Genomic DNA, 13,238 nt, shown 5'->3' with positions numbered 1-13,238 from the left:
CGCTGAAGATCGTCACGAACTTCGCTATTCTCTTTTCTGGCACGTATGCCATACCATTCTCTCGTCTCTCTGCCTTCGCACTCTGCGTCAGCTCCCCGTAAGGGTAGTGATTATCAGGTCATACGTACCAAAAAGAGGACTGGAAGATACCGCTGTACGAATGTCGTCACACGGTCCTCGTAAGCGGGCTGTTTCAAAAGAACCAGATCATTGTCTCTTTCATACAGGATAGCACTATGGCCTCCGAAGATTGAGTCTCGCTGATTTGCGACTTTGTTGTAGCGCGTTGACGCATGATGAACAGCGTCAAAAGTGCGTATTGGGGGCGGTGCAAGTTGCGCCACTTGGCTTTCGGATAGCAGTGCCTTCCCTTCGACATTCTCAGCGTGTCATTTGAGAGTCTAGGCTGGCATCAGGTATTACTATACTCTTTCATTTTCTTCCGTATGGTTTCCATTAGATCCATTCGATTCCTTTGTTTGATATTTGCAGGGTCATCTGCAGCATTTCTGAACGCCTCCCAGTTCATAGCACATCTTCCGGTAGCCAGATCATTATTCTCATGGCTTCGATCTTCGCTATCGAACTGTTCCTATTGGCATACGATATTAGCAGGTCGTCTCGAAGAATTCGAACTGATCTAGTGCGTACTTGCATTGCTTCGAGTTCAACCAGCTCACTTTGCAGGTAAAGCAGATTACGCACAGCGAGCTTATCAAAACGTCTAAATACCAAAGATGTTCGATCTGGGTCGCTTGCGATATCCTCTGCAAGTGAGGGATACCCATCCAGAGGCCGCACAACACCAAAATCCGAGGTCGGCATCTTGGATTTGGTGAGGTTGTTGTGGCGATGAGAGACCTGCGCGACGCAATCGTGTCCGGATTCTGCCTTGCTGCACGTGGTAACACAGACCGGTGAAGAACCCCGCATCGCATACGGCATGCCAAGTAACTTACCAGCCAGCCACCAGTTTCGCCCACAGACGAAAATCTTCTTGTCGCATCTTTGTGCTTTCTACACGTACAGGCATACACAACTTTGTGTTCACCAATACGGGTGCGGTGCCATCACCTCTGAGTGCACCCCAAACACACCAGCACATTCCCAGGTTGCGACTCGTGACAACCTCCACGCCCATCTGCTGCAGGTGGCAAGTTACGTCATCGAATCTTCATTATCCCTACACCGTCTGAACACTTTCCGGACCCATGGCTACCGATCCACGTCGACAAGCGCTGGATTTGCTGTCAGGTTATTCTACCCCGTCAAACCTACTTCCCGAAGGCTACAGAGAAAGCTTCGACAAGGTATGATAGCGTAACCCAGGGCTTTTGCAAGAAGAATACTTAAATGTACCTTTTGCAGAGCTGGTATCAGGAATACGTTCAGTATCGAGAAAGTGTCAAGCCAAAGCTCGGCACTAACGGGCCCTCATGCGACTGGGCTTCTGATACGTACACAGCAGGAAGAAGGTCCTCTCTCCAACTAGACGACATCGCACACGAAACTTCAGCAAATCCTACAAATTGTGGTGGGAGTCTCGAAGAGACCGCGAATGCCTTGATCTGTATCGGTGCTGGTGTCAAGTCCCAAGATTTGGCCGGGACACAGAATCAATACGAACAGGAACAATACGAGAAGAAACAACACGACGAGGAACAATACAAACAGAGTCGACGGGATGAAGACATACAACGTCGCTTTGCAGAAGCACTCAGGCGACAACCCGCGGCAAAGGGAAAAGCACGCCGGCGGGGCCTCCCACTACTTCTTGAATCCCACGGTGATATGACAGAGATCATGACCTGTTACGACACCGGGACTCACGAAAACCACATGTCTCGTGCCAAAGCAATTGAGCTGGGGTACAACATCGATCCGAGCCCCGATATTGCAGCGGCCTTTCAGCTCCCGAATGGCAAGATTATCAAGGCCGTGGGTCACGTCGTTGTGGCAGTTCAGTTCGCTAGACGAGAAGGGCCTAAAGCATCTTCTATGACCTGTCATTTCAACGTGTTCGACCGCTTGGCTCTACCAGTGCTCATCGGCATGACCTTCCTTCAGGCCACAGAGACCATCACCAGATACACATCACGCATGGTGGATCTTCCAACGACGTGGAAGCGCTCTCTTCGATTATGCGCAGTGGGAAACGCGACCAACCAAGTTGCATGCACTATCGACGGGCGAGCAGTGTCTGCAGCTGCAGACACCGGGTCAGAAATTGCCTTGGTCAGTGGCGAGTATGCCATGAAACACGGACTTTTGCGAGACTACAGTTGCGAAGAGCTCGAGTTGGCTGACGGATCTCTTGAGTATACAAGCGGTCATGCAGACGTGACAGTCCGCGTCCTGACAAAAGAGGACGTATACTGCGGGAACCCTTGGAAGACTAAGAAAGTCCGCTTTCATGTTCTGAAGAATCTTCAATTCGACGTAATTTTGGACGAAGAGACCATCGATGACCTAAGCATCTTCGAGAATGGAGTTGCCAAAATCGTGGCTGCTGCATCCAGTATTGTACCCAGCATATCTACCATCATTCACCTTGGGTCGGTTGAGGCCTCTCTTACGCAGGCAAGCGACACGCTGGGTGAGAAAACAAAAGCGCTATGTACCTCAGTTCAGTCAAAGTTCAACTCGATCTTCTCCAAGCCAAATTTTTCGCCTGCCCCGACCACTCCAGGTAAGAAGAGGCCATATTTACTGCCACTGCTCCCCTTACTGACGAGTTGCAGCTTCTCCAGTGGGCCAAATGAATACTTCAATCCAAGCTCGAATCACACATTTGTCTAACCAAATGTGCGAACTACAGCAAGCAGAGAACCGTCGGTTTGATCAAATCGACAAGAGAGGCCATCCTTCCGCCGGTGATGCTGCACAGAAACGGGAATACGATACCAAAATTGAGCAGCTTTCGAGAGAAATACGAAACCTGAAGGCCTCACAAGGTCCCTAAGCAGCTCCACATTCCACGTACCCTTACACTTACGATGTTCGCCGAAAGAGGCGAGGATGTGGTGACTTTTCTTCTATGAGTTTCGATTTGGATTTGACCAAGGATGGTGGATCCGGGCACGAGGCTTGATGCATTTGACCTTAGGCGCAGCTGGTGGAACATACATGATGTAACTAGAAGCTCTTTATCCTATTGTAACTACGCAGTGATACCCGCACACGTAGTGCGAGATCAACCACTATACTTGACTGGAGATAAGAGGGTCGTAAGAAGGCTATTCATGTTGCCCGACTAAAGGCAATACCTTATTGGACCTACAACTAGATACAGTAAGACAACATCATACCCAGCAAATTGGTCATGTCTAGCTCCTGAGATAGGCCAAGCCGAGAGTGAAGCATACAGGGTATGTTTATAGAGGAGCAGAAGAATATATATCTTCACCGCCGACCATTCAACATCCTCCCCTCCTCATCCCCCTCCTCCAGATCACTAAGTTCAAACTCCTCCGCATTCCTCAAACTCTCCTCATCCCCCTTAACCTTGCCCCAGCCCTTCTCATCCGCCGGATTAGGAAACGGCTCCGCACACCCCCGATTCCTTAGCGCAGGATAATACCTCCTATACGTATAATGCGCAACCGCCATACCCAGCACCGACCCCACACTAACATCATAAACATCATGCCTATAGTCTTCGCAACGCGAAATCGCAATAAGCGCTGCGCCAAGCAGGGGAGCAAGGGCGAGGAGGACGCGGGCGAGGTCGGCGCGTGGGCGGTAGACGTGGCATTGGCCTGCGATGAAGAGGGCGAGGTAGCCGAGGCCGCTGAAGGAGAAACTACTATGTCCGCTTGGGAAACTGCGCCACCCGTCGTGTAAAACGTGATGATCTGTCTCGGTGCAGACGTCAAAGGTGACGAGTTGGTGTGCGGGCGTGCCAGGAGCGGGTTTGCATCGAGCGATGAGATCGGGACGAGGACGGCCAACGGCATTCTTGATCACGTCGGTGATGAACATGGTGAGGATCATGCTGATGAACCAGCCGAGAATTGTAACGTGCGCTTTGTGCGTTCCAGGGCGCAGGACAAGGGCCCAGGCGATGAGGACGCCGAGGGGCACGGCGCCGGCGTAGATGAAGAGCCAGGAGACGGGGACGCGTTCGTGTTCTGCGTGGGGGTAGTTGATAGCGAGGTTGTCGAGGAAGAACATGCGGTGGAAGGGTTCGGCGAGAAATTGTATCTGTGCCTAGTTTGTCAGTCTTGCTTTTCTGTTGAAACCGAGAGAGTTCATTCCGGTATTGTGATTACGCACCAGTATGTACCCGCATACTAAGATGGCAATGCCAACATAATCCGAGGCATACGAGCGCTGTAGATGTGTGTTAGCTATCTCTGTCCATGCGTGAACCACGCCTCATTGTGAATTCGCTCACCTGCCAGAAGCGCGCCGCCGCGCCTAGGAAACCAGGCGAATTCAACAGCTCATTGGAATTGAGCCTGTGTGTTGGAGCAGGCATGGTCGCGTGGTCAGCACGCGCGCATGGCAGTCGAGGTTTGGCAAGCGTCTTCGGAGGTGTGTCTTCAACTCCGCAAATGCAGGGAGAAACGCGCTAGTGGGGGCGGCTTGCGTCACTCAGGGTACACGCCTAACGTAAAACACCATGCACCGTCCCTAGACTATATCCAGCTCGGATTCCACAATGACTCTGCAAGACGTAAACAATCTCATCTGAATATCTTCCTGCTAACAACATCAATACGTAGAAACCAACATACCCAACCTCCCCCCATCAACCACAACCACACTCCCATTCAAATACCCCCCAGCCCTTCCCGCCATCCACAACACCGCGCCCGCAATATCCTCCTCCTTGCCCGTCCTGCCCTCCGGTACAACACTCCTATCCACCTCCCCATTGGGTCCCTTCTCCAATGATCCAATAATGCCCATCGCGAGCTCTGACGGGAAAATGCCCGGCGCAAGTACATTACAACGGATACCGTAAGGCACAAACGCCGTGGCCAGCATCTTAGTCATATGCGTAACAGCCGCTTTACTGCTGTTGTAAGCGAACGACGCGCCGGGTAAACGCGAGAAACCGCCGATACTCGATGTCGTTATAATTTGAGAACGGACATCAGCATGCGCGGGTTTCCTGCTGTTTCCCGCGTCGAGGAGCGTGAGGAAGGACAGCGCCGTATAATATACCGCCGTGTTGTTCACCGCATACGTGTTGGTAAAGTCGGCCATGGGCGTCTCGAGCGCGTGTGCTGCGTACTCTGCGACTGACGGCGCGGCGCATCCTGGTGCTGCTTTGAGCGGCTTAGGGCCCATGATGCCTGCGTTGCAGATTAGGAGGTTGATGTAGCCTGTTTCGGTCTCGACGTGCTTTGCGATTGAGAGAAGAGATTCGCGTGATGTGACGTCGCCGGGTAGCGGGATGACGGTTTCTGGGTTGATGCTTTTGGCGGCCGAGTGGAGGACGTCTGGACGGCGGCCTACGATGTAGATGCGGTGGGCGCCGTTGGCTGCTAGGGCTTTGGCCATCATTAATCCAATGCCTGGCGTTGTTAGAGGAGTGCTGTTGGGTTTGGTATGTGGGTGGGCTACCTGTTCCGCCTCCTGTGATGACGGCTACTATGCCGTTGACGTTGAAGAGCTCGTTGGCTGAGAGGTTTGTAGACATCTTTGGACGTTTGAGGGAAAAAAGCTTTGTAAATGTGGCCTTACAGCTTCGTTGCCTGAATATATGTCATTGCTACGGCTCCACCTTCCGATGGCTTCTGTACGACCAGCGTGCTTGCCGTGCTCGGCTGGAATGATGGGTGGTGACTTCCCTTTCCATCTTCCTTGGCAGATCATCGATGCAAACTCAAAAACTCAAGGACGGGTTCTGTAACGTGAAAGCCCATTGTATCGGTGAGGTACGGGCCAACGCGGTATCAGTCGATGTGCATTATAGCGGAGATGTTTTCTGCAAAGTAGTCGTGCCTCATAATACCGTGATCCAATCAACATCACCACCTGGGCACCTTCCTCAAAAATGCCAGTATCAACAAACACATCAGCCGATCACTCCCGAGGTCACTTCTCCGCGTGCCAGCTTTTCCTAGCGGTAACCCACTTGAAGCTTGCACACCACCCCTCCACCTCCCCCCGTTCCGACCGCTCAACATAATCATAAATCTCTTTTTGCGCAACCAAAATATCAGCTCTCAGCTCCTCCGCTGTCCAAACCCTCGTCTTGCTTCCCCACTGCGTCAAGAGCCTCAAACAAACCGGTTCAAACATCTCCATACCAAGCACAAACATCATCTTGCCAAGCGATCGCTGCGCTTCGTCCTTTGGCCATTGTCCGACTGGCACGTTGACTTGGGTCGTTTGGACGTCTTCGAAGCCTGCTTCTTCGAGATAGGTGTGGTGCATGTAGAAGAGGCCGAGTGGACGGCCAGATTTGAATGATGCTTCCATGAACGCCACGTAGAGTTTCCGTAGGGTAGGCATGGGTATGTTTGCTGCTGTGATCTCCCCTGGGCCCATGGGCACTTGGCCGAGATCCCAATCTGCGAGTTCAATACATCCACCGGGTGAAAGACTCTTGTATATCTCGGCATATACGTCTTCCCAGTGCGTGAAAGAGCCCTTCATGTTTCGTAAATGTATGAGCTCAAAGGAGTCGCTAAAGTGCCAGCCAGGTTCAGGCTGGGGGGTAAGTGTTGAGAGATCAATAGTCAAATGCTCCTCGGGCGTAGGCTCCCTTCCTTGCTGACTGAGATCGACCGTTGACTTGGGCTTCCTCAGCGCGTCGATGGGAGTCCGATTAGCCAACTCATTGGCTAGATCTAGAGTAGCGAGCTGGTTGATCAGCTGATCGACATCCATCTCTTTTCCCCAGACGTCAAGGTCGTCCAGCTCCCATGTCACCCTGGCATCGCCCAACGTGGCTTCGGTGGTGTCTATATCCCATTCCGTCATGTCAATTCCGACAACCTCCGCGTGCGGGTACTGACGCGCCATGGCAACAGCCCAGTGACCTGGTCCAGTGCCCAGGTCGAGTATTCTTCGGGTAGTAGGCAGTAATTTCGCAGTGGTAAGCTTGCCATGAAGTGCTCGGACGAAGATTTCATGCTGTAGAGACAAACGATCCTGCTCTATGAAGTCGTTGTGCTGCTTGTATACGCATGGTAGGTAGTACGTTTCATTACCGTACGTTCGTCCATTTTCATGGAAATATTCTAGATCGTCGGAAGCTAATGTGCGGACAGAGCGACTGTCGAGATAGGCGTCAGCTTTGTACACCGTACGATGGTCGTTGGTGGCTGATCACCCGTAAGGCTACAGCAATCGTTGTTGATCCTTGGAGACTGCCGAGTGGATCTACCCAGGTGCCCCAACGACCACGTCACAACGCAGAGTGGCAAATAACTGCAAGAATAGAAGACAGCAACGTACTTAGACTCGATCGACGAGATACTCTCCGAGTCAGCCCGTCGGCGTTTGAGTGGAGCGCCTGTGAGAGGGGCAACCACGTCGCCGGGTGGTGGCTGTCCCTCGTCCATGGTCTCGGAAAGCCGATGCAAAAGATCTAACAGTTCTCGTTAAACAAATAAGACAAGAATGACAGGTAGACGGAAGAAGTAGAAATCATTCGTCTCTTGGGTATGTGCTGCATCCGTAGTACCCTAGCAAACGGGTGCTAAAAGCTGAGGTTCTGCATGCTAAGCGATGGTCGCTTGATGCTGGGGGCGCGTGGGTACTGCGTATACGGTCTACATGTGCTGGACCGTAAACGGAAACGGGCGACTTACGGCGAGAAGATCTGCAGGCGGTAGAGGAAATCGCGCTATGTGGGTGACTGACGCGATAGTTGATGGTACGCGGGCGACCGACGTAGACGTGTTGCAGCACGTTAGTAAGAGGTGGTCAGGACCGCCAATGCCTCTGTTTGCTAAGAATTAGGCCTCGACCGATGCTCATCAGACTCTGAACAGCCACAAAAACGGTACGCAGGCTTAGCTGCCCGCTGACTTCTAATCATGTTGGCTCTGACACGGACGAATTACCAACCCAGCTTTAGACAGCAGGCTATCTATGTTCGACCTTCGGGCGGAATGATTGACGAAAGGATGCGCTGATACTGAGTCAACCCGTTGGCGACATGAATGCGTCCATCGCTATGTTACAACGCAATCTCCGGTTCGTGCTACGTGTTCGCAGGTGTTAGCGCGTAGGAACCCAGACCCTGCTGCCGGCTTGCAGCATGTCACAAAAGGTCGTAGCACAAGTCCAGAACCAAACTGAAGCAGCCTCTTGCTGATACTACCGCGGAGAGCAGAGTCCTAGACGTCTCAGCTGGGCTCTAGGCACAGACTTTTGGCGCCGGGCTTTTTGACGGTGCGGCCATGCTACCGGCGCCAGCGGAGCGGATCCAGTAGATCGTCAACCGGACTGCCGGGAGTGAATGCACCGTCTTGTAGCTTTTTGCACAATGTGTAGGGCACATTTGCTTCGAGGCCTTTTGCTTTGCTTCATCCCAGACCATCCTCCTCGGAGACTTTTCACACCTAGCACGCAGAGGAGTAAGCTCGACGCGGACGAGTCATTGCTGGTCACGTTTGATCCTAGTAGATGCAGCGGGTGTCGCCCGATGTGTGTACGAACCAGAGAATCGACGGGTTGGCGACCAGGGATGCCGGGGTATCAAGCTGTTGGTGCTGGTAGGAGTAATCTATCTTTTGTCTCCATCAAAAACCATACATAGCAAGTGATAGACAGCAATGACTGACCAGCCTATCGAAAAGCATTCCAGCTGTGAAGTCGGTCGGGCGATCCTGCAGTATACGGGAAAGGTGCCGGACAACCCGGATCCCGGGAGGTGCAACCAGAGTGAGGCTGATATGCAGGCCCCCTACTCTTTCTGATGCGCATCCGTGCCGCGTCCATATGTCCGAGGGGAGTTTTACATAGCGGGTCAGAGTATGCAGGAGAGTTGTCTGTAGAGAAAAAGGTGAGACTGAAAGGTGGCGCGAAGTGCGGTGTGCTAAAGTATTGAACGCACAGTTGCGGCGCGGGCGAATTACACCTCACGGTGTGATACACGGAAGGAGCGAGTGACAACATTGGCAAGCGGAATACGCTGGGTTTTTCCGATTCAATATCAAAGTGACATAAATTCTAATACACAGGTTACGTTTCTCATTAGGACGCAGTTTTTCTGTAGATATGCTCTATACAATCAGTCGACCTCTTGGCCCTCAAACTTGGGTAACCGTGCGGCAACATCTGACCAGGTCTCTTCACCCCTCACGATGTTCGCAACGGCCTGAGCAATCTCCTCGAGGCTTGCGCGCACTTGGCCAGTAGTGTCTCGGTCTCTGAGTGTGAATGTGTTGTCCTTGATGGACTGGAAATCGACGGTGATGCCGAGAGGTGTACCAAGCTCATCGTTACGCTGGGATGTGTTAGACTCTGATTGAGAATACAGTGTAAACGGAGTACTTACGGCATAGCGCTTGCCGATTGAGGCACCGGAAGCGTCGACACGGTTGGAGACACCAATCTTCCGCAGTTTGTCCTTCAGTTTCCGTACAAACGGATCGAAGTCTGGGTTTGAGCTGAGCGGCACGATAAGCACCTTAGTCGGGGCGACGGCCGGAGGGAAGGACAGGACAGCCTTGGCTTCGTCGTCCTCACGGGTCCAGTAAACGTGTTCACATAGAGCCTGGATCAGTCAGCAAGGTATGCATAGCCCTCAACGCCCCGGTACTTACGTAGAATATGCGGCCAATACCAAATGACGGCTCGATGACGTTTGGTGTGTATTCCCGTGTGTGTTCTACTCGGGTCTGCTTCGATATGGTGATGAGCTCCTTTGGTACCTCGACCTTGCCATCACCAACTTCAGGAACGTCAATGACGATCTTGCCCTCCTTCTCTAGGTCTAGAGACAGCTTCTCACGGAGATCTTGCGATAGTGCTTCGATGGCCGCTTCGACAGTCTTACCATCCTTCTTGAAGGTGGGACCGAACTTCTTCTTGTCAAGTTGGCATTGCCACTCTTCAACCTTCTTCGGCTCCTTTAGTGTTTCACGGACAATAAGAGGTGCACCGGTCTTCTTCATATGGACTGAGAGATCGTATGCGCTACGGTCAGCACAACCGACACACTCGATCCAGCCGTATGATGTGAGCAGCTCAGCATCCCAGCAGTCGGCGGCGTAATGGGCCATTTCATTGGCCATGTGCTGCCTAAAGCGAATCTTCTTGGGGTCGACGCCGAGCTTGAGCAGGAACAGCTGGATACGGGCCAAGAAGTAACCCAGTGTCTCGTTGTCGACCAGACCTGTCTCAACAGCCTTGCCGATCTTGGTGGTCTCAACAGTGGTCTTGCCTGAAAGCTGTACGTCCCGGTTGAGCAGCTCAAGCTCAACATCCTTGACCTCCTCGAAGCGTGGGTGTTTCTTGCCGCCCTCCGGGTCGACAAAGTGCTCGATCTCAGCCATGAGGAATTCTCGCACACGTAGCAGACCCTGTCGCGGGGAGATTTCGTTGCGGAACGACTTGCCGATGGAGGCAGAGGCGAAGGGCATTTGCTGGTTGTTGTGGTCTAGCAACTTCTGGAAGTTGACGAACTGACCCTGGGCGGTCTCAGGACGTAGGTATGCGGGAAGATTGGACGAGGGGCCGATGGAGGTCTGGAACATGAGGTTGAATGCGACGGGGGGTAGGAGTTCGCCGTTGGTAGCGGGGTTCTTGATGTCGTACTTCTTCATGAGGAGGCCGAGCTCTTCGCCGTTGTAGTTGTCAATCTTGGCCAGCACCTCCTCGATCTCCTTGACCATGGAGTCCTCAAGCTTGACGGCCGAGATGTTCTTGACCTTCTTCTTTTTCTTCTTGGGGTCCTCCTCCTCGGCCTCGACCTTCTGGCCGCGTGCCTCCTTGTCGCCCTTCAGCCTGGCCTCGAGAACCTCTTCGACCAAGTGATCGGCTCGGAAGATCTCGCCCGTCTTGGGGTCTTTGCACATCCAGTCGGCGAACTTGTCCACGTGCCCGGAGGTCTTGAGGACCTCGTGTGTGGTGAGGATGGTGGGCTCGACCTTGAGCATGTCCTCCTCGAGGACGAAGTGTTCGCGCCATATGTCGACGATGTTGTCGGTGAGGGCAGAGCCGGGCGGGCCGTAGTCGTAGAGGCCGGCGACACCACCGTAGATGTCGAACGAGGGCGCGTAGAAGTATTTGTGCTACAATGGCTGCTGTCAGCACAATTGGACAGTGTTTGGGCCGTCGCACTCACCTTCATAAGCTGCTCGAAGGCAGCGCGCTCGAAGGGCTTGCCCTTGTGGGTCGTGGTATCGCTCGGCATGGCGACGTTCTTCCGCTGGGGCAGGGTGACCTTGTATCGCAAGAGGGGTGGTGTGGACGAGAAGTGCTTGGTGGGATGAGTCGGCGGAGGTGGGGCACGATATTGGACGGGCCTACGTAGAGGCAGACGCGCAGCAAGTTGGGGGACGCGCACTGGAATTAGGCGGCGCATATACTACGGCTCCTCTCTTGCATGCGACAAGAGAACACTAATGAGCGACGCGGTCTAATGTACAAAAGGGCTATAAACTTCGGGCACGGAAATCAAGAAAAGCGATGCTTCGAATCTCGACACGCCTGAGGCTCTGCTAATGTGTGGCGCGCCAAGATTGCGGAAAAGCACAGGCCGCGGCTCCACCGAAAAGTTGAGCAGCACCATGTTGCGGACTCCACGGCCAGTGCGACACACTCCAGTACGGACCAGTAACGTGACCCCGCTCCAACATGGCCTTCTCCAAGAGCCCCAATGTCGCCTCTGGGATCAAGCCCAAGAACAAACTGCGCAGACAGGCGGCGCATCTCTCCATCAAGAAGGCGCGCGAATCAGAAAAACGAGACGCAAGACTCCGTCGCAAGCGCGAGGAAGAAAAGAACCCTGCGCTACGAGAGGAACGGTTAGCACAAAACAAGCCCGCGACCATCGACGGCAAGCGAGTATGGGACGAACCAGTCGGCGACGAAGAAGATGCGCTGGGTTGGGCCATTGATGTGGAGAGACTGGCAAAGAGGAGAAAGGTGGAGCAAGAGGAAGCGGCACAGAAGGAGGGCGAGGATGGCGAAGACGGCGAGGAGGAGGGTATACTAGCGAAACTGAAGAAGCGCGACCAAAAAGCAGGCGGAGCCAACTCGGACGACAGCCAGGACGACGAAGCAGACAGCATGCTCGACGACTCCGAATCCGAACCGTCTCTCGACTCCAACGATTCCGACCTAGATTCAGACGCTGCCTCTTCCAAACCCGGGAAACGCGCCTCCAGTCCCAGCGCCACATCCACAGCAACAAACCTCGAACTCTCGCCCGAATTCCTCAAGCAAAAGTTCCCCTCGATATTCAACCCGCGCACCGACGACCCCCAGATCCTCATCACAACCAGCATCAACTCAACGCTGCACAAAGAAGCCGAAATACTCACCTCCCTCTTCCCCAACAGCACCTACATAAGACGGACCCAGCACGTCCACGCGCACAAATACAGCGTCAAAGAAATCGCCGGTTTCGCCAGCGCACGCGGCTACACAGCCCTCGTAATCCTCATGCAAGCCGAGCACGAGAAGAAGCCCGACGGCCTCGACATTGTCACCCTGCCCGACGGACCTCATTTCCACTTCTCCCTCACAAACTGGGTCGAGGGAAAGAAGCTGCCCCGCCACGCAAACGACACCGGACACTACCCCGAGCTCATCCTGAATCAGTTCAAGACTCCCCTCGGTATCCTCACAGCCCACCTCTTCCAGAACATGTTCCCTGCGAAACCAGAGTTGGAAGGGCGCCAGGTCCTCACGCTGCACAATCAGCGCGATTACATCTTCGTGAGGAGACATCGCTATGTGTTTAGGGATAAGCGCGAGACCGAGAAACCTATTGTGGGGTCGGATGGTAAGCCGCTTCCGGGTGTGGAGGATGTTAAAGTGGGTATGCAGGAGATTGGGTAAGTTTTACTATGTCTTTGGACTATTATCATGAGTAGACTGCTAACGCAAATGGCCAGACCGCGAATGACACTCAAACTCCGCAGGATAGATCGCGGTATCCAATTCAAGAGTGGCCAGGAGTGGCAGTGGAAGGGCCGCATGGAGAAGCAAAGGACGAGGTTCAATATGTAGATGTCCCACACTGGAGAACTCGTCTGCAACAGTTTTCTTGCTTTGTTGCAAGCAAATACTATACTCTTTTGCACGATTCGTTGTTGATA

At 53.3% G+C, this 13,238-nt stretch overlaps 5 protein-coding genes across 5 annotated transcripts; 2 read left to right on the top strand and 3 right to left on the bottom strand.

The window, feature by feature from the left end:
- Window positions 1-1,211: 1,211 nt before the first annotated feature.
- Window positions 1,212-2,962, top strand: J4E88_006367 (uncharacterized protein; the record flags this gene model as incomplete). The annotated part of the gene is made up of 3 exons (XM_049399993.1): window positions 1,212-1,310; window positions 1,369-2,689; window positions 2,826-2,962. 3 exons carry the CDS (start codon window positions 1,212-1,214, stop codon window positions 2,960-2,962), a joined length of 1,557 nt encoding a protein of 518 aa, XP_049254304.1.
- A 440-nt stretch (window positions 2,963-3,402) lies between these two features.
- J4E88_006366 (uncharacterized protein) lies at window positions 3,403-5,650 on the bottom strand (the record flags this gene model as incomplete). The annotated part of the gene is made up of 5 exons (XM_049399992.1): window positions 3,403-4,209; window positions 4,276-4,332; window positions 4,397-4,460; window positions 4,784-5,525; window positions 5,575-5,650. 5 exons carry the CDS (start codon window positions 5,648-5,650, stop codon window positions 3,403-3,405), a joined length of 1,746 nt encoding a protein of 581 aa, XP_049254303.1.
- Window positions 5,651-6,048: 398 nt separating this feature from the next.
- Window positions 6,049-7,523, bottom strand: J4E88_006365 (uncharacterized protein; the record flags this gene model as incomplete). Its single annotated transcript, XM_049399991.1, has 2 exons — window positions 6,049-7,234; window positions 7,417-7,523. 2 exons carry the CDS (start codon window positions 7,521-7,523, stop codon window positions 6,049-6,051), a joined length of 1,293 nt encoding a protein of 430 aa, XP_049254302.1.
- A 1,676-nt stretch (window positions 7,524-9,199) lies between these two features.
- GRS1 (Glycine--tRNA ligase 1, mitochondrial) lies at window positions 9,200-11,326 on the bottom strand (the record flags this gene model as incomplete). The annotated part of the gene is made up of 4 exons (XM_049399990.1): window positions 9,200-9,415; window positions 9,467-9,685; window positions 9,735-11,204; window positions 11,258-11,326. 4 exons carry the CDS (start codon window positions 11,324-11,326, stop codon window positions 9,200-9,202), a joined length of 1,974 nt encoding a protein of 657 aa, XP_049254301.1.
- A 443-nt stretch (window positions 11,327-11,769) lies between these two features.
- Window positions 11,770-13,149, top strand: J4E88_006363 (uncharacterized protein; the record flags this gene model as incomplete). The annotated part of the gene is made up of 2 exons (XM_049399989.1): window positions 11,770-12,974; window positions 13,035-13,149. The coding sequence occupies 2 exons, from the start codon at window positions 11,770-11,772 to the stop codon at window positions 13,147-13,149; spliced, it is 1,320 nt and encodes a 439-aa protein (XP_049254300.1).
- Between the last annotated feature and the right edge of the window lie 89 nt (window positions 13,150-13,238).

The sequence above is a fragment of the Alternaria novae-zelandiae genome, assembly GCF_023758075.1.
Source record: "Alternaria novae-zelandiae strain BMP 2774 chromosome Unknown scaffold_12, whole genome shotgun sequence".
NCBI classification, from domain to species: domain Eukaryota; kingdom Fungi; phylum Ascomycota; class Dothideomycetes; order Pleosporales; family Pleosporaceae; genus Alternaria; species Alternaria novae-zelandiae.
Note: the sequence above shows the minus strand (reverse complement) of the source record. Positions and strands in the feature narration are given on the sequence as shown.